This window comes from Delphinapterus leucas, chromosome 2 (assembly GCF_059928025.1).
Source record: "Delphinapterus leucas isolate spDelLeu-1000000601 "Yukka" chromosome 2, BTC_Dleu_Yukka2, whole genome shotgun sequence".
Taxonomy (NCBI): Eukaryota; Metazoa; Chordata; class Mammalia; order Artiodactyla; family Monodontidae; genus Delphinapterus; species Delphinapterus leucas.
In genome coordinates this window covers 147203949-147222907 of record NC_143130.1, presented here as the reverse complement: position 1 = coordinate 147222907, position 18959 = coordinate 147203949, and the positions used below count along the sequence as shown (strand labels likewise).

Genomic DNA, 18959 nt, shown 5'->3' with positions numbered 1-18959 from the left:
TCAATTAACTAGGTGGCTGAGGAGATTCAGAAAGCCAAGCTCAGTCAGGGTGACTGATTGGTCTTTTAAGCATGACAGTAACCACTTGCCTGAAACTAAAATCTAACAAACTATAGTAAGATGACTAAAACAAATTATCTTAACTATATTAAGCCAGTTGAAGACAAAACCTACTCAATGGTATTATACAATATATTTAGAAAAATTGTGTTCACTAAGGTGAAGATTTACATGGGGTCCAAAGAAGGGGTACCCAAAGAGTAAATAAATGAATACCTATTCATCTCTGCCGGAAAGATCCCATAGGATCTGGGGGTCACAAACATTCTGATTATCAGAGACATACAATATTGGGTTTTGGGTGTGTGTCTGCAGTATATTGCTTTTTTAAAGACATAAAAAATATTCCTAAAATCCACTTACCTTTGCCCAATTTCCATCACTTATTCAATAACCTGATTACTAATCTAACTCTAAATCAATAAAAAGGCACCTGACAAATATGAATGAACTAGCACTCTGGTTTGCTTATTTGTCTCTCTGAGTTTGGTGAGTTTGGCAATGAGTCAATTATCAAGATCCTGATAACCTCTGGGAATAAAATTCAGGTTACTTGGCTCACAAAAACTAGTCCTGGGATGTACTAATTAAACCACTACTGAGCTTCCCTGGTGGCGTGGTGGTTAAGAATCTGCCTGCCAATGCAGGGGACACAGGTTCAAGCCATGGTCCGGGAAGATCCCACATGCTGCGGAGCAACTAAGCCCATGCGCCACAACTGAGCCTGCGCTCTAGAGCCCACGAGCCACAACTACTGAAGCCCGCATGCCTAGAGCCCATGCTCTGCAACAAGAAAAGCCACCGCAATGAGAAGCCCATGCACTGCAACGAAGAGTAGCCCCCGCTCGCCGCAACTAGAGAAAGCCCGTGCACAGCAACAAAGACCCAACTTAGCCGAAATAAATAAATAAATAAATAAAATTAAAAAAAAAAAAAAACCCACTACTAACTTAAAAGGTCTTGTTTAGATGGTTAACTAGCACCCTTCTCTAACAACTCTGTATGTAAAAGAGTTTAAAGACAAAAGGAGGTGTTTTTTTCTTTTTTTTTTACTTCAGTAGGCAATTTACAAAAAATATATTTTAAAATAAATCATTTTAAATAAAAATTTCCAGATATAAATTATTTAATATATGAATACTTATATATTAAATATAAACTTATATTTAATAAGTAAATATAAATTTTTAAAATATAAATTATTTTAAATCTTTTTCTCATTTACCTTTTTCTTTGTCCACTCTGATAACAACCACACATTCATTCCTGCCAATTCGGATGAGTTTGTTTATAGAACGGATACGCCTTCTGGACAACTCACTCAGAAGAATCATGCCTTCGATGTTGTTGTATTCCAGCAAGCTGACATAAGCTCCCATTTCAGCAATGGACCTTACATTCACCATCACTACGTCATCCACCTCAGGAAATTTGTGCTGATAAAATCTACAACTTAGACCCGGCATTCTGCAATCTGAACAAAACAATCAAGTAAGTGTTCAGTTAAGGTCAAAATTTTAAAATGTCAATTTTCCACATCTTGCCACTGGAAGAAGTTATCGGTTTTCTCCCCTCTTTAAACTTCTTAAAGACATAAAGAAAACAGAGGTACCAGAAAACAGAGGAATGTTCTGGAACCAAGCTTTAATTTTTATTTTGCTCCACATTTTTGTAAGGCTTGTGTGATTCTCTACCATCAGTTTCAGAGGAATCATAAAAAATAATGACCATTTACAAAGTCCTGACACTGAAGGATTAAAGGTATACCTTAAGAGTAAAATATTATTTTAATACTTTAAGAAATAACAAATGATAGGAAGCATCACTACTATTATAAACCTGTCAGAAAAACTAAAGCTACTCTTCCTCCAAGTCAGCTAAGACTGGATATGTTACCGCCTGCTATATGAAGGGAAGACTCTTCCAACAAATTAAATCCTAACCCTAACCATATATCAAATGATATACTCCATTATTTATTATAGCCAAAATTACAGTATCACATGTCAAGACAAAAACAAAAAATTTATTAATCACAAAAGACACTAATCTGAATTTTTTTCCTCTTAAAACAAACTTGAATTTAATTCACAACTACCATAATTTTTAGCTTCCACTTTTCCCATTACTCCCAAATATTCTTCTCTTTTGTTGAATAGTTATACCCAAGCTCGAGAACAGCTTTATAGGTTCCCACTACTATAAAGTTCAAGTTTCTCTTAACCTCCACACATTAAATATATTTAAAATTACTCCCTTTGATCCACCCAACCTATTTTCAACACCACTCCTATTATGACCCACAGGCCTAAAATCATACCATATGTAGAAACACATTTTTAAAAGGAAGCTCTCAAATTAATCATAGTTGATAATTTTCATGTTTTTCTGCTAACCTTAACTAATTTACTATTGTCAAAGCTCAGAAGACAGGCAATAATAAGACCTAAGGTCCTATGAAAAATTTGTGAAACTTCACCTATTTTTTTTTTCTTATTAATTGGGAAATAAGACTGTCATTACTTATCTTAAAGACAGAACACCTACATCCAGCTCATAGAACACCAGAGTTCTGCTTCAGAGCAGTTTGAGAACTTGCTACCTGTACCCACATGTTTCTTCCTCGTGGCTTACCCACTGATTTATACATTTTTCCACTACCTACAGGGTCCTATTTATCTGGCCACTGCCTATCTCCCTGAGGTATCACTTTCCTCCTAGTCTTCCCCATTTTATAGATGAAAAACATGAAGCATGGGTTAAGCATCTTGTTTTGTCATATACTGCTAACAAGTGACAGTCAAAATCTGAACCTATGAAGTTTGAATCCATAGTTTGTGTCTTATACAACAGGCTATATTTTCTCTCAATATCACTGATAAATACATGACAATCAGTAAAACATCTTAAACAAAAAGCACTATCAATGTACATATTCAGTGCTGGAACATAAACTATAAATTAGTGCAAACTTCTAGTATTAACCTATCCCGTATAACAAAAAATAAAGCTGCATATTAATAACAGTGGCAGAGATATATTTCTCTTTGAAGCCTGACAAAACAGGGATTTAGCAAATAAAGGGAAGCAGACATTCAATTACCCACCAAGAAACAGCTGAGCTGGTTGTTTCATTTTTTAAACAGGGCTTTTTTTTTTCTTGGACAACTGTTGTCAATTATCTGCACGTAAGGTACTAAAATTTGAGAGCTGAAAAAGTTTCAAACTGGATATAAAAATAAACGTTATGGAAATGTATGAAACAGTTTTAAGAGATTTAACAGGTGCTAACCACTTTTACTCACCAAGTTTCTTCAAATAGTAAAGCCAATAATTTTGGAGAAGCAAGACTTAATTCAATTGTAAAAGAACATAGGCAATCGTGTAAAAGAATCCTGAAGGGAGATATGGATGCTAATGCTTCAGGAGGTACAAGTCTCTTTGCAATAGACAGTGTAAATAAAGGAATACTGCTAATGGTATGTCATTCCCAGTAAAAGACAAGTAATGGAGTATAAAAAAAATCTACTTTGCAAAAGAACCTGCATAATGGTTAACAGATTTTGAACCTATCTCCTTATTTATGGAAATATTATGCTAATAACAGTAACTTTGAAAAAAATCAGTCAGGAAAATAGGAGTCTCACATCAAGTATCTATCAGCCCTCTTACATAATTTTTAAAGCACTTCGACTTATTTTATTTCACCCTCAATAGGGTCCTCAAGTCAGGCAAGTAGCATAGCCTGACTTTGGGAATAGTTCTAGACATGGGTTCCAGACTTCGCTCTCCTACTTACTAGCTGTGGCTGCTTGGGAAATGCATTCCCATTAACTGTAGTTTCTAGTGTGTGCCATGTACTTCACCGGTTTGTGGCGGGTATCAAATGAAATAATATACATGTGATAAAATTTGGAAAGTGTAATGTGCTATACAAATATAAGCTATTAAAAGGCAAAGGAGGTATCATTTCCATTTTGTAACTTAATTCATTAAACAATTATTTTATTATTAAAATAGAGTATTAAATGTCTTCCTCAAAGACAAATGCTTACTAAGTACAACAGGAGCTAAATCCAGGTCATCTGACATTGGCTCCAGAGTTTAACCCACAAAGCCTCAATATGTCAGAGTACTACAATACTGTGTGTGTTCTCCAGTAAAGAACACCCATCTTTCAAAATACATGAACTGAATTCCAAGATAATTTCAAATACCCTGCAATGTCAGTAATTTTGCCTGGTCAAACAGTAGGCAGGACTTCTGAAACCACTGCATGCTCAAGTCGCCATAATGGATACAGAAGTCCACATTCTTTTCCAAAGTAAAGTATGATGTGATAGAGGCAACTCCCATGATCATTCTGATTCGGGCCTGACACTTAGTTATGTTCTGAATGCTCGTTCTGACTACATAAGTGCTACACAAATAAAGCTTTTAAACTAGTTCACTGTCGTTGAAATAGGAAGCACCCATCTCTAAAAACATTACTGTGCATCTTTTTGAGATGTTTTGAGAATCGCTGTCATTTGGCATACAATGAACTGAGAAGAGGCAGTAAAGCTCTATGTAAATAATTCCAAACTGTTGAAAGACACAGAGTTACAAGGTTTTTTCCCCGTGGATAACAGCTTAAATCGGTAGAAAAAACAAGACTTCTTTGCTACACCTTTTCCCCAAGAAACAATGTTTCTTGTTAATGAACGTTAAAGTAGCCTAAGTTTGGGGCGCTGACAAAAAGGACCTAAAATTCCCGTATCTTATGTGTTTTAGTTCTGCTTAACCGTAAGATCACAGCGCGTATTTCTACAAGTCTATTCTCATCGGTGCTGAAACACGGCAAACCGATACGAAGAGTAATAAACTCTTCAGTAGGATCTTTTAGTGCCATCTTAAGGAGCGGCTCTCTCTCCAGAAACGCACCACGCCAGCAACACAGGGCGAAAGCAGCTTCGATTTTTTTAATATCACTTATCAGATGAACAAACTTGGATCTTTTTTTTAACCCAACTCTTGTCAATATCGTAGCCCAATCAACGGGTTCCTTGAAGTGCCAGGTCTGGTTACAATTGAGAGTATTTGCTGGGGCGGAAGAAAAAAAAAAACAAAAAAAGGATGGAACTCTCAGGCCCGGAGAGGGCAAAGTGTTCCGCGTCCCGGGGCGGGGGCGTCACGGCATTCTCCCAAGGCCGCCCCACCTCACGGCGTCCCCACTTGAAGCACACTGAAAGAGCTGTTCAGTCACTCGGCCCGCCTCCCTTCACGAGAGACCTCCGTTCGCACCATGACACCTCTGCTACACGGGGAGACCGACACGGAGCCGGCGGGCGGTGGCAGCTGTGTGCAGACACTTCCCGCGCAGGGACGGGAGAAGGAGGGGGTGTTAGCCCGGGGCCTACCCTCTATCGACCACCCATGTCACTGGACACAACCAAAGTGAATTCCTGGAGAAACCGATCGGGGCGCCTAGTCACCTGAGGTATGTGTGTGAATCCCGCACTGGTGTCCGGCGCCACGCTCTTCAATCGGAGAGACCAGACTTGATCCACCCGTAGCAGCCGCCGACTCTCAGCGTGCGCTTCGCTCGACCCCACCGCGCATGCGCAACCACCTCGCAGCACGCAAGCGCCAACAGGATGGAGGCCCCTCTTCGTCACTGACCATAGAGTCCAGGTCCTCCGAGAACAAAGAAGAATGTGGACCTTAGGAGGACCTGAAAAGTACGTTTTCTCGCTGTCTTTAGCTTTCGCTAAGTAACCTTCAAGGCGCAGGTAAGAGGGAGGACTCTGATTCCTTGTCCCTGAAAAATAAATCCTCTCTGAAAGCTTTAGTCAACCATGAGGTGGCGCTGTGACCAAAGATGAAAAGTGGAGGAAGAAAAGGAGTGTACTCTTCCCTGTTCTTTCGCCTCGCCCTGCGCAGCCGCCTGGGAGCTGGAGACTGGGGGGGGGGGGGGCGGGGGTGGGGGCTAGAAGACGAACCGGAAATGAGAGGCGGTTCCGGGGTGCGCGCGCTTCAACATCCGGGCATCGCCTTCTTCCTGTCGCCTTCCCCACACCCCTACCCCCTACCCCTACCGACAGGAAGCGGAAGTTAAGAAGGCGTATCCTGGCTGCCTCTTAGCAACGCCGGGGGGGGGTCACGGGACACAACCAGCTGACTCAGGTAGAGCAAGACTCAGTGGGTGGGCTTGTTGCAGCCAGGATTGCCTGGCCAGGGACCCGGGCCGAACAGACATCGTCAGAATGTCGGCCAAAGACCGAATTGAAATCTTTCCCTCGAGAATGTAAGTAAAAGAATGGAACGAACAGGTGTTCAGGAAGACCTGCCCGAGCCGCTGTCCCTCCATACCCTGGACCAGCAGCGGGGCTCCTTGTTTCCTGGGCCGACCTGAGCTCTCTCCAGTCTCTTCTCGTGAGTCCAGGGCGAGGCTCCCTGAGGGGCCCCTTACACATTCCTCTGAGTGAACCAGACTGAACAGAGGAAGTCCAGCCCGTGAGAACAGGCGCCCGGCCTGCTGGCTTTTGTAGAGATCAGCTTACTTTAGTCATTAATCGAGCCATTCATTCCATATTCCCTTATTGATCCGGACACTGGATTTATATAACTATGAATCGTCGCCACTCTTGCCCTAACAGAGCTCACAGTTTAGTGGAGGGATAGACAAGCGGACGAAGTTTGGTAAATGCTTTTTTTTTTTTTTGCGGTACTAGGGACTCTCACTGTTGTGGCCTCTCCCGTTGCGGAGCACAGGCTCCGGATGCGCAGGTTCAGCGGCCCATGGCTCACGGGCCCAGCCGCTCCGCGGCATGTGGGATCTTCCCGGACCGGGGCACGAACCCGTGTCCCCTGCATCGGCAGGCGGACTCTCAACCACTGCGCCACCAGGGAAGCCCTGATAAATGCTTTGAGAAGAGAAGTCTACTGCGGTGGGAAGCAGGCTTCTAAACCAATTTGGGGGTTTAATCGAATCGCCCTAAAGTGGGCGTCAGGTTTGATCTTGGATACCCATACTCATTTTCCAAGATCCCCTGAAATGTCACATGCGGTGGGAAGCTAGACCTGAATTTCTGAGGCACTCCTTTTGTCTGTCACCATTGCATGTCATTCAGACTTCTGTTAATAATCACCCATCACATTGTAAAGTGCATATTTGTTTATGTATATTTACCACTGAACTGTGAGCTCTCTCCAGGATGAGAAGTGTCTTGATTATTAATCCACAGAAGGTCCACAAAAAATGTTACTTAAATGAACCCATGCCATGGAATCTGTTCAGTTGTGGCCTCCTTTTCTCTTTGGGCCTGAATTCTTTGTCAGGAGAAAAATTTTGAGTTTTCTCAAATGTGCCTAACAACGTGTGGAAGGTAAAGATTGTTCTTATTTGCCCTCTCCCCCTCCCCCTCTTCCTTTTCCTCTTTTTTTCACTGAGGAGTAGAAAATCAGTTTTGGCTTTGACACTTAGATCTTTTGATTGTGGTCCTATCTCTTTGGGGGTGTTCTGCTGTTTTTCTTTATTTTGACTTTTTCTCAGAGAATCTGAGGATGCTTTAAAATAAGAGTTATATTTTAACCCCCAAAGCTAGATTTCTGTACCTACCTGGGTGGCTACAGCTTTTAATGAAATGAAGGGGTTTTTGTTTGTTTGGTTTCTACCTTTGCCTGTTGACTTTCTAATAGCTGTTAGTCCTAGGTGGGAAGTAAGTCAGTTGTGGAGAAAGGCAGTGCCTGTGAAATAGATAAGGCTCAGGACTACCCTGGGGTAGTGAGGACTGTAGAACTCCCAGCACTTAAAGACTGACTCCATCCAAACCTCTGCCCTAAAAGACACCAGACTCTAGCATGGCTTCTAGTAGCCTAAGGCTATGTTCCTAGAATGACTCCAGCCCCTAGTAAAATGCCTGCTTGAGAAAACTCATCCAGCCAGAATTTACTCTTTGTTCTATGCAACACCTGAGACTATGCCCCCGACCTCCCTTCCTTAATTGCCTGCTAGCAGACACAGCTGGCCTGATGGCACTTCCAATGCCCAACCTTTTGGAATTTTTCTCTGACTCGCGTCCACTCTCACTCTCCTCACTCATTTTAAAATGCCTAATCACCTGTGCACAATCCAAAAGGAGCTCAGCTCTTTCCCCTGCTGTCAGTGGTTACTGGATAATATCTGTTTTCACAGCTTTAACTGATGTCTGGCTGTGTTTATCTTTGATAGTAGTCAGAATGTTAACATTTTGTTTTGTTTTGTTTTTACTTTGAGACTAAGAGGTGAAAATACACTCTTTGGGCTTAGACAAGAATGATGGGTTTGTGAAGGTGAAAATTGCTATTTGAGAGCACTCAGCTTGCCGATTGATTAAGAGGAAAATCAGGTGCAGGAAGTAACTGCTTCTCTAAATATTTTCCCCAAGGCTTATCAGCAGGTACTTTGTCATGTAGTCAGATGTTTTTGATTCAGCTGGAAGCAAAGTCATCATCCTAGCTGAAGGTCAAACATTTTTGTAGGGCCAAGCAGCTCTGTGACTTGTAAAAGAACAAGTGTTTAAAGAGCGAGGCTAGAAAACACGCTAGTGACTTCTGTTTCAGACACTGCTACCTTACAGTGTTATCCTGTGAAATGGGGCTGTCACCCACTTAGGCACCAGAGAGAGCAAAACAAGTTTAGAGTGGAAGCAAAAGAGGCATGAAGGATTTGGAGTCAACAGAAGTCAGTCACATCCAGGTTCTCCTACATACTGGCTATAAGCCTTTGGGCAAGTCACTCTTTGAGTCTCAAGAATTAAAATTTGTCTATTTCATGAGAAAAGAAATTAAATATAGGAGGAAATTAAAATTAGCGTGGTGAATTCAGTTTTATGAACCAGTTCACCTTTTTACTGTAAACTTGCTGCCATTTGCAGTACTAGGACTTGACTTAAATTTGGTTCAACTCTTTGAGCCCAAAGTCTGGTGGTTAGTGTCAACAACACGGTATGTTAAATGTACACATTGGGGTGCATAGCTCTTGCTCAGGCTGGAAGCTGAACCAGCTTCACTTGGTTAGACCTCCAGTGAAGCTAGTCAGTGCAAATTCAGCCACTGATAGCTAGTTTTTCAAAGACAGAACTGTTCACCTGAATTATGTCCCCTTAATTATGTCCCCTTAATTATGTCCCCTTAATCTATAGGTGAGGTAGTATGGCATATGGCTGGGGTACAGTGGACCTAGGTTTGAACCTTGGTTAAATCCCTGGAGTCAGAAATCTGTTTCAGGTCTTGCTGTGCATTTTCTTCACCGAGTGACTGTGGGAAAGTCGTTTCACTTTTCTGAGCTTCGTTTTCCTATCTTTCAAGATAATGTCTAAAGCCCCTTCCAGCTATAGAATTATTTTAGTAATCTTTGGCCTATGGTAGAAGATTCAGTATAATCTAAGAATTTAGTCAGAAGTTTAGCAAAAACTATTTTGCAGTTGGTAATAACACCAGTCATATGAAATTATGTCCCCTTAAATCACTTTAGGTATGTTATACAATTGATTATTGAATCTTATTATCCACTTTTTTTTCTCATTATTAAATTTTATCTGGCATATGGTAGCAAGACTGGAAATGTCAATTTCTGCTGTTGCTTTCTTGACTTTGGTTTTGGGGTTTCTGATGAGAAAAGATTGAAATAGGGAGGTAAGGAGATTTAAGTGGCTTGTCACTTCTCAGAAGTGTTTACTTATATGTGTCATTTGTTACCTGGAGTCATTTACAAATTAGTAAAGTGATTGGTAGTAGAGTCTTAATTGATGATATCAAAACACTTCAATGCCACACTTTTTTTTTTTTTTCAATGCCACACTTTTAATGGAAAAAGTGATAAATGATTGTGGTATGAAATACAGAAGGTAAAACAGAATATAGTAGTAAAAAGTAAATCCATCTTTTTCACTCAACCTCACTTTCCAAAGGAAACTGTTACCACTTTCTGTGAACCTCTCTAGAACAATTCTCTTTATCTATATAAGCACATTCATCCCTTACTGTGCATAACTGAGACTGTAATATGAGGAGCACATGCAGATCTAGCTTCCTCTTTTTTTTTAATGGCTTCATATCATTCTGTTGTATGATGAACCATGATTTGTGGAACATTTAACTTGTTCCCACCCTTTTGCTATTATAAATAAGGCTGGACTACTCGTCCTTGACCTTGTACATGTTTTTGTGTACATGTCGGGGTAAATCAGGGGGATAAATCCCTTAAAGTAGAATTGTTGGTCCTGAAGGTAAATGCATTTCAAATTTTGATACATATCATTAGACAGATTTTTTTTTAAATTCTTAGTGCATCCCTAATGGAAACATATACTGTTTTAACTCACAAATCAAGTAATTATTTAAACTATGCTGGCATCATAAAATAGTTCTAACAAATATTTATTAAATCATAATAAAATTTATTAAATTATTAACCAATTATTAAGTAATATTTATTATTATAATTTATTAAATTATTAATGTTATTTATTAACTTATTTATCAAATTATTAAGTTCTTATTTATTAAAGGATTGTTTCTGTTTTAAATAAAAAAGACTTCTTATTTATGGAACACTGAGGGTGGAAATCTACAGTATTGAGAAACCAATTAAGCCTGTCAGTTACAAATGGTATATATTCTTGCTCTCATGACATCAAGGAATTCGCATAATTTTAACACCATATTGGGGAAGTATTTTTATTTTAAATGTCTTTAACTTTATTTACATAGGGCACAGACCATCATGAGGGCTCGGTTAAAAGGAGCACAGACAGGTCGAAACCTCCTAAAGAAAAAATCTGACGCCTTAACTCTTCGATTTCGACAGATCCTTAAGAAGATAATAGAGGTAGAGTGAAGTTTGCTTAGAATTGTATTTATTTTAGAAGTATCTATGGAAAATATAGCACGACCGTTGGCATTTTAATTAAACATTTTTCTTTCAAAAGTAAAAATGCCATTGTAAATGTAACAAGTTTCAGAAAGTACATTTAATAAGATTCAAACTCTTTACTCTTGCCCCCAAACCCCACTTGATCTACTCTGGCCCCTGCCTGCCCCTCTGATCTCATTTGGAGCTTTTTTGCTAACATCCTCTTCTAGGACCTTTGCATTAGCTGTTTCTAATGCCCGAAATGCTCTTTCCCCAGAATTTATTATGACTGTCCTCTGGCCTGTCTGGTAACTTTCTACCCACCTGTCCCAGTTTTTCTTCTCTTTCAAAAAAAATTACTGTGTATTCTCAAACATTAAATATTCCAGATTTTAGAATCACTGTGCCATTAGGATTTTGAGAGCAGTATAGTGAATTTAAAAGATTAATTTGAGCAAAACAGCATGGACTCATTCAGGAATAAGGTCGGCCCTTCAGTAAAGATTCAGTTTTCTATTTCTTAGTGCCTTTGTTCCAGTATTTTAATTATAAAACTCATGGTTTTGCAACATTGTTAGTAACCATAACCAAAACTGTTCAAGCAAAATTGGATATATTTATTTTATTGTTACCAAATCAATATTTACATGTACACCTAGTGTAAAATACTGATGGTTGTTAAAGGAACATGGTTATGATATGATTTTTCCCTGTAAAAAACTTGGTTTTATTGGCTGTTGGTTTTTGCTTTTCCAGACTAAAATGTTGATGGGTGAAGTGATGAGAGAAGCTGCCTTTTCACTTGCTGAGGCCAAGTTCACAGCAGGGGACTTCAGGTAAGAACACTTAAGTGGGGTGTTTTGAAAAACAAAGTGCTATCATGTTCATAATTTCATGTAAAAGCCTCTTTTAATTTAAAAAAATACATAAGCATTAAAGACAAATGATATAGTAATAATAAGAACACTTTTAACCCCATCACCTTAACACTTTTGTGTTTATTACCACCCACGTGTATCTGTTACATAGTTGCAGGCACAGAATACTTAATATTTTACAGTCCGTTTTCATTTAGTATTGTATCATAAACATTTTTCCCTATTTTCACATAGCTGCATAATCTTTAGGTGTATGATAATGTATTAACGTTTTCCTGTAATGGTGGGCCTTTGGGTTGATTTTCAGATATTTGGATTATTAGAAAAGGTGCCATGAACATCTTTATGTATATATTTCTAAATTTCTGTTGAATTATTTCCTTAGGAAAATTTTTGAGAATGGAATTGGTTGTTTAAAGGGCATGGACTTTATGGCATATGTCAATGTGTGCTTTACAAAGTGTACAAAATGGCTTAGTTATTGCTTTACATATGTTATGTTTGGTTATGTGATTTGATTCTCCAAATAAGCCTGTGAGGTGGACCAGGCAAGCATTGTTGTTCTCAGTTTAAGTTTAGTGCCTTCCTAAAGTCAAATGACTACTCAGGGGCAGAAGTGGAAGTTTTCAGGGTTTTTGATTTTAGTCTTCTTTACCAATAACACAATTCCTCCATTCTTAGCTTGTGTTATCTGGGAACATTACCTGTGGACAGTCTTACAGCTTGAGGGGCATAAGACCTTTTTTTTTTTTTTTTTTTTTTTTTGCAGTACGCGGGCCTCTCACTGTTGTGGCCTCTCCCATTGCGGAGCACAGGCTCCGGACGAGTAGGCGTAGCAGCCATGGCTCACGGGCCCAGCTGCTCCGCGGCATGTGGGATCTTCCCGGACCGGGGCACAAACCCATGTCTCCTGCATTGGCAGGCAGACTCTCAACCACTGCGCCACCAGGGAAGCCCGACCTTTCTTTTTTTCATAAGACATTTTGAAGTAGTAGACTTAATTTTTGCCAGTGTTGGTAGGATAACAATTTGCATTGACTTTTCCATGAGAGGGCGGGAATAAATAGTGTGTATGTGGTATGTGAAAGTGTTTTAGGGTGGTTATGGGGAAGACACTTTATTTTGTGATAGTAACAGGTGGGGAGTCAGACAAAGCCAGATGGAAATTAGATAGATTCCAAGGTAAAGGAATTGAACTCCTGCTTAGGCACACCTACAGATTTGAACAGCAAACCCAGAAGGAACGTTTTCTCCAAATTACATTAGTGGAATGAAAATCCCTAAAGTCACATCTATGCACCACATGTCTGATTGAAAACTTAAGCAGCCCATGTACATTAAAATCATTCTTTGTATTCTTATGGCTAATGTTTGAATATTGTTCATACTTTGCTCTCTGAGGCCCTCCTCTGGTAGCAGTGATTGTTCTTTTCTGAAAGAAGACAATCATCAAAGCATAATCATGACATCTTACTTTTGTTGAAGTCACCTGATGGGTCCCTGCTGGTTTATTTCTCACTCTAAAAACTCAACTAAATCAAGGCCTTTTCTTTTTCTGCAGCACCACAGTAATCCAAAATGTAAATAAAGCCCAAGTGAAGATTAGAGCAAAGAAAGATAATGTAGCAGGTAACTTTTCAACCCTTTGGAACTCTTGTAACATTTTAAAATTAACCCGTTTATACAGCAAGATCTTGATGGCCCAATTAATCTTTTCTCCTTAGACAAAGTTGTTTGGCTTTACATGTTAAAACTTGTTTACTGGTGGTTGCCAGGGGATGGGGGTGGGGAAAGCTGTTGTTCAGTGGATGTGAAGTTACAGTTATACAAGATAAATACATTTTAGAGACCTGCTGTACAGTAGTATAGCTACAGTTAATAGGGTGTTGTGCACTTAAAAACTTAAGAAAGTAGATCTCATGTTGAGTGTTAACACATACACGCAGGAAAAGGGACACAGATCTTTTGGAGGTGATGGATATGTTTATTACCTTAATTGTGATGATGGTATCATGGGTGTATGCATATTTCTATATTCATCAAAATGTATACATTAAATATGTGCAATTATTTGTATATTATGTATACCTCAAAGATGAAAGAAAAAAAACAAACATTGTAACAGCCAGATCCCTTACTAAGGATAATTTGACTTTTGAATAGGAATGAACACTTAAGAAGGAAGGTTCCTAAATTCATTCATTGAAACCAGTTACAGTTCCAGGCAATCTCTTAACTTTTGAGGATTTGCTGAAAAAGAAACACAGGAAACAGTGGTTAAGAAACAGTACTTCAAGGACATGTTTGTGAATCCATATATGTTTTTGTGTTTAACAGGTGTTACTTTGCCAGTATTTGAACATTACCATGAAGGAACTGACAGTAAGTGTGAAACTTTTTATGTGTGTGTCTCTGGGTTCTTCCAGTTCCTCTTTAAATGAACCTTATTCTGGAAAATGATGATAAATAGACCTGCTTAGAGTTCAGTGGTTTCAGTGTTGGAAACCTTCTTCTTTTTTTTACTTTTTTTTTGGCCTCGCCGGGCAGCATGTGGGATCTTAGTTCCCCGACCAGGGATCAAACCCATGCCCCCTGTATTGGGAGTGTGGAGTCTTAATCACTGGACCGCCAGGGAAATCCAGAAGCCTTCTTATCAGATATATTTGGGACAATAGTTTATCAGTTAATCAAAAAAGTGTTATTTCAGGGAGTCACAAAACATTATACATTGCTTAAAATATTTTATTTCAACCTAGAAATTTATAGAGTCATTTGCAGTTTTAAAAATATAAGGCCATGGCCTTTCTTTGAGTATGAATCCACTGATTAGACTTCCATGTTGTCTTTCTGCATAAACCACACCCGCAATGTATTGTTTATAATTTCCAGTTTGGGTCTTTTTAAAGTACAGTAAGATCTTAGGCACTGTGATGCAATCTGAATGCTGAATCTTCCTAGACTTTTATAGCCAGCCTGCCCACTTTTTTTATAATTGTCTCACCTTTTCCTAATTTGACAGCATGTTTCAGGTAGTAATGCATCTTTGTTGAGTCTTTCCAAAGTAATCAACTTTCTTTCATAGAAACAACAATATTCTTTCTTTGGCCCTCATATTAAATTGGTTCACATCAAATATTTAGTACTGCTTGAATAAAGAAGTAGAATATTCTAGAGAGTCACCTGTTAACAGAGTGTCAACCGTACTGGGGCATCAGGCAGTATAATCTACAAAGGGAAGGGGTGCATTCGTTAATCCAGCAAGGTAACTTCTCCTATAGTTAGATTTAGAATAGTATCCTTGTGCAAAACTATTCAGCAACATGTCCTACAGTTTTGGGGGAGTGAAATGGGCACTTAACGTTTGGGTTAATGAATTTGTTTTTCCATGTTTGGTATTATTCTGACTTATCTTCTTTTGGGAAGTTTATGGGAAAGATTACACCCTAAATACAAATGTTGTCTGACTGGTTCTTTCAGGTTATGAACTGACTGGTTTAGCCAGAGGAGGTGAACAGTTGGCTAAACTGAAGAGGAATTATGCCAAAGCAGTGGAACTACTGGTGGAACTAGCTTCGCTGCAGGTAAGTTTCTGAAATGGTGGCTTCTGCACCATCGTTCCTACTTTTTACTACTAACAAAATGTTTGTGCAATGGTATAGTTTCACTCTTGGCTAGGTGAGAACAGCAATAGTCAATATAGATTTAAATGCAAATATAATATGGTTTATGCATGAAAGCCTTTTTTCCCCCCCCTCTTTGTGGCCAGTTAATATATATCTAGGTCATTAGTGTATGATTCTCTTCTCTTGCCATCTTTATAACTTCAGGTGAGTCTGAAGTAAACAAATTCTAATAGAATGGAAATCATGTTAGCTCTATGGAAATCTCATAAGAATTTTCTGTTCTTTAAGTATGTTGAAGTAGTCTTGGTTTCCAAATGTTTCTACAAGTGCTGAGTGAAGGCGAGTGGTGGACAGGGCATGAGTAGGAAGACTTTGTGCTTACATTATTAATTTATCCTCTTATTTTAGACTTCCTTTGTTACTTTGGATGAAGCTATTAAGATAACCAACAGGCGTGTAAATGCCATTGAACATGGTGAGTGTAAGCTGCTGTGGGGCTTTGTCCATCCTCTTGTCCGCACCTCCACATTTGTCACGGACCTACTAGGAATCAGGCACTGATCGCCTACTGAATAAGATGTTGCCCCTGCCCACAGTGGGAAGGGCAGTGAGTCAGTAATACAGATAACTGTTAGTAAATCCTTTGATAGAAGTGTGTGTATGATTTAGGGGGTAGTTAGAGGAGAGTGGTGAGTTAAAAAGTACGGAATGTTTTACTCATTTCTGATTATTCATGAATAAAAGGTGAAACTATTTCTCAAGAGCCCTAATGTTTTTGTAAGTTCTTTCCAATGACTGAGTGATAAATGTTTTTGAACACATGAAGTATTAAACTTTAAAGCTCTCTTTCTTAGGCCTTATGTCCTGTTCTCTTGCTGTTCTCCTTGATTTCTAAAAATAAATTTTCCCATTGGATGCATTTATTTTCCATCTCTCATTTCATTATTTTAAAACTATGACTGCTGAATGTTGCCGCAGTACTTTTTGCTTAAGAAACTCAGTTTTCATTAAAGCAACACTTATTCAATTTTAAAGTAAGAAAGGAGCAAAATTTGAGCAGCAAGGAAATTATTTTGCTTGGGCTCTATTAGTGTTAAAGATTTCCTGACTGCTTGCTTGTGCCAGCCTCTTGCATGGAATTGCAAGCAAAACAAAATGGATAAGGTAACAGTTCCAATTCACAAGGAGTTCACGTTCTAGAAGCAGAATAGGCAAATTCTGTGTAAAGTAGAACCTTATGATTGACAGAAAATTCAACTTCCTGTATTCTCTCTGCTCAATGCTCCAGTTTTTAACAATGGATTGCTGTTGTATTTAAAATAACATCCATGGTTCAATGTTACATATTCATATAAATTCAGTATATTCAGTGTTGTATATATATCACGGTCCAGTGTTACCTGTCCATAGAAAAGACAGTATGAGGGCATATTCCAAAATATTTATAATTAGTTAACTATAGAGTGGTTGGATTATACTTCATTTTATTTCTCTGTGTTTTTGGTTTTTGCATTAAATGTACATTTATTTTACAGTTAGAAAAAATAAGTTACTGTTATACAAATGAGCACTGGCAATTTGAAAAAAGATTTGAAGTTCTCACTATATATATATATTTTTAAACCCTAGTCATCATTCCCCGGATTGAACGTACCCTTGCTTATATCATCACAGAGCTGGATGAGAGAGAGAGAGAAGAGTTCTATAGGTTTGTTGGAATTTGCAGTTATTGATCATTTTTTGTTTTTCCATATTCCAAAAGCTCGATTTGCTGAGACATGTTGGCTTATGTTCTTTAGAATTAGCACAGCTTGGGACTTCCCTGGCAGTGGTTAAGACTCCACGCTTCCATTGCAGGGGCCATGGGTTTGATCCCTGGTCGGGGAACTAAGATCCCACATGCAGTGCAGCGCGGGCAAAAAAAAAAAAAGAATTAGTACAACTTGTATTTTATTCTGATAAGAAACAAGGAATAATATTGCCAAAGGCTGTGGAGATAGATCTGTGCCAAGTTTTGCACACACCTAAAATATGGCATCTCTGAAAACTCAGGCCCTTCAGAGAAACTATAAATAGCCTCGATAATTCTTTAAAATGAAACAATGATTTAGATGGGGTGTCTCCTACATAAAAAGAAACTGGAATTAGTCAATCAACAAATATGTATTGCATGTTGGAAATGTTCCAGGAGAAGGTATAAAGTACTTGGGGACATTACATAATAAAATAAATCATACCATTAGAAAGTCAGAGTACTTGGAGAGAAATGATACCTGTACAGGAATTAGCTCTGAACATTTAGAGCTAGTAGGGACAATAAATACTAAATAGGTGGTGTGCAGGGGTCAGTGTGTCAGTTTCAGAGAAGTGGGAGATAGGTGAAGGCAGGCGTATTCAGGAAAGACATAGCTGTCTTGGACCTTGAGTAGCTTCTGAGTATGATTTATAATCGTAATTAGCAAAATTTAGTTTGTCCTTCAGTTGATGTGCAGGGTTGTGGTAATCCAGATTGAATGATCCAAAATTTTAGTGTCTGAATGCTGAAAACCTGTTCCATTATCAGGGAAAGGACATCAAAGTTTATTCACCCTGAGACAGGAGCTTTTGAAATCAGTTATTAGCTTAAAATGTGTGTGTATTCTACCTCAAATCTTTTTTTTTTAAATGGGTTATAAATATGTTACTGAAATTGAAATTAATAAGGGTAGAATTTTGTCCTACTTTGTAGGTGTTTATTATCCTTGTTACAAAACTAGAAGAAATCAATTCTACTTAGTACCAAAACAGCATTCAGAAAATTCCCTCCTTTATTTTATAGGTTAAAGAAAATACAGGAGAAAAAAAAGATTCTCAAGGAAAAGTCTGAGAAGGACTTGGAACAACGGAAGGCAGCTGGAGAAGTGATGGAACCTGCTAATCTTTTGGCTGAAGAGAAGGATGAGGATCTTCTCTTTGAATAATCTTTCCTGCTCTGATTCCTTCAGAAGGCCTAACATGGCATCATTTTAATTCACGGTGTGTAGGTTTGGTATGTGTGGCTATTTAATTTTTGGCCTAAGAATTTCACCAGTTGTAAAATTCCCTGTTGTCTGTTTATGGGATTACCTTTGCAGAATCATAATTCAGCAACCATTTATCACCAATGAGATTTGGAGAACCTGCCCAGAAACTTACAGAATTTATTCTGCGAAGTGTCACCCTACTCCACTTACATGTCTGTTGCAAGTGACCTGCTTACCAACATATTAAGAAATTCCCCTTAGGAAACAGCAGTGGTCTCAGGCCAACACACGTAGGCCAGCTACTGCTGGAACACCCTTTGTTCCTACCTACTTGCACACCGTTGTCTGAGATTGCTGCAGCCATCCTTGTGTTAGTTACTGTGGGACTTCTCTCCTCAAACATTATGAAAACCTTCACTTATTCTTCCTTGAATGACAGGTCTGTCTTGTCTGTCATGGGAGCAGTTCTGCCAGTTCAAATGTGACTATGGTAATATACAGTAAAATGATTTAAAAATGA

The 18959-nt window shown here is 38.7% G+C and overlaps 2 protein-coding genes across 6 annotated transcripts in view; one reads left to right on the top strand and one right to left on the bottom strand.

Moving 5' to 3' along the window:
• The window catches only part of EIF2S1 (eukaryotic translation initiation factor 2 subunit alpha), an 18901-nt gene extending 13166 nt beyond the window's left edge, over positions 1 to 5735 (bottom strand). Inside the window, exons 1-2 of one of the 2 annotated variants that reach the window (XM_022570321.3) lie at positions 5535 to 5735; positions 1286 to 1534 (exon numbers count right to left, since the gene is read on the bottom strand). In XM_022570321.3, coding sequence (XP_022426029.1) covers positions 1286 to 1526 — 241 coding nt within the window. In that variant the 5' untranslated portion in view covers positions 1527 to 1534; positions 5535 to 5735. Of the gene's footprint in view, positions 1 to 1285; positions 1535 to 3167; positions 3928 to 5534 lie in introns of those variants that run through there. The other variant, XM_089907863.1, reaches the window with a different exon arrangement.
• ATP6V1D (ATPase H+ transporting V1 subunit D) lies at positions 5470 to 18959 on the top strand. Of its 4 annotated transcripts, none has more exons than XM_089907864.1 (9): positions 5470 to 5780; positions 10795 to 10912; positions 11693 to 11772; positions 13376 to 13443; positions 14152 to 14196; positions 15292 to 15395; positions 15846 to 15912; positions 17067 to 17145; positions 18256 to 18959. In XM_089907864.1, the coding sequence occupies exons 1-9, from the start codon at positions 5755 to 5757 to the stop codon at positions 18395 to 18397; spliced, it is 729 nt and encodes a 242-aa protein (XP_089763990.1). In that variant the 5' UTR covers positions 5470 to 5754; the 3' UTR covers positions 18398 to 18959. The 4 variants fall into 4 exon arrangements, with proteins under 4 accessions (XP_089763990.1, XP_089763991.1, XP_022426035.1 ...); XM_089907865.1 differs by having other exon boundaries at positions 5730 to 5831; XM_022570327.3 differs by lacking the exon at positions 5470 to 5780 and adding an exon at positions 6173 to 6346.

Coding starts and splice junctions, on each gene's coding strand:
- ATP6V1D (XM_022570327.3), top strand. CDS start 6,306: ATGTCGGCCAAAGACCGAATTGAAATCTTTCCCTCGAGAAT. Junction 14,197..15,291: donor TTACCATGAAGGAACTGACA/GTAAGTGTGAAA, acceptor TGGTTCTTTCAG/GTTATGAACTGACTGGTTTA. Junction 17,146..18,255: donor GAGAGAGAAGAGTTCTATAG/GTTTGTTGGAAT, acceptor TTTATTTTATAG/GTTAAAGAAAATACAGGAGA.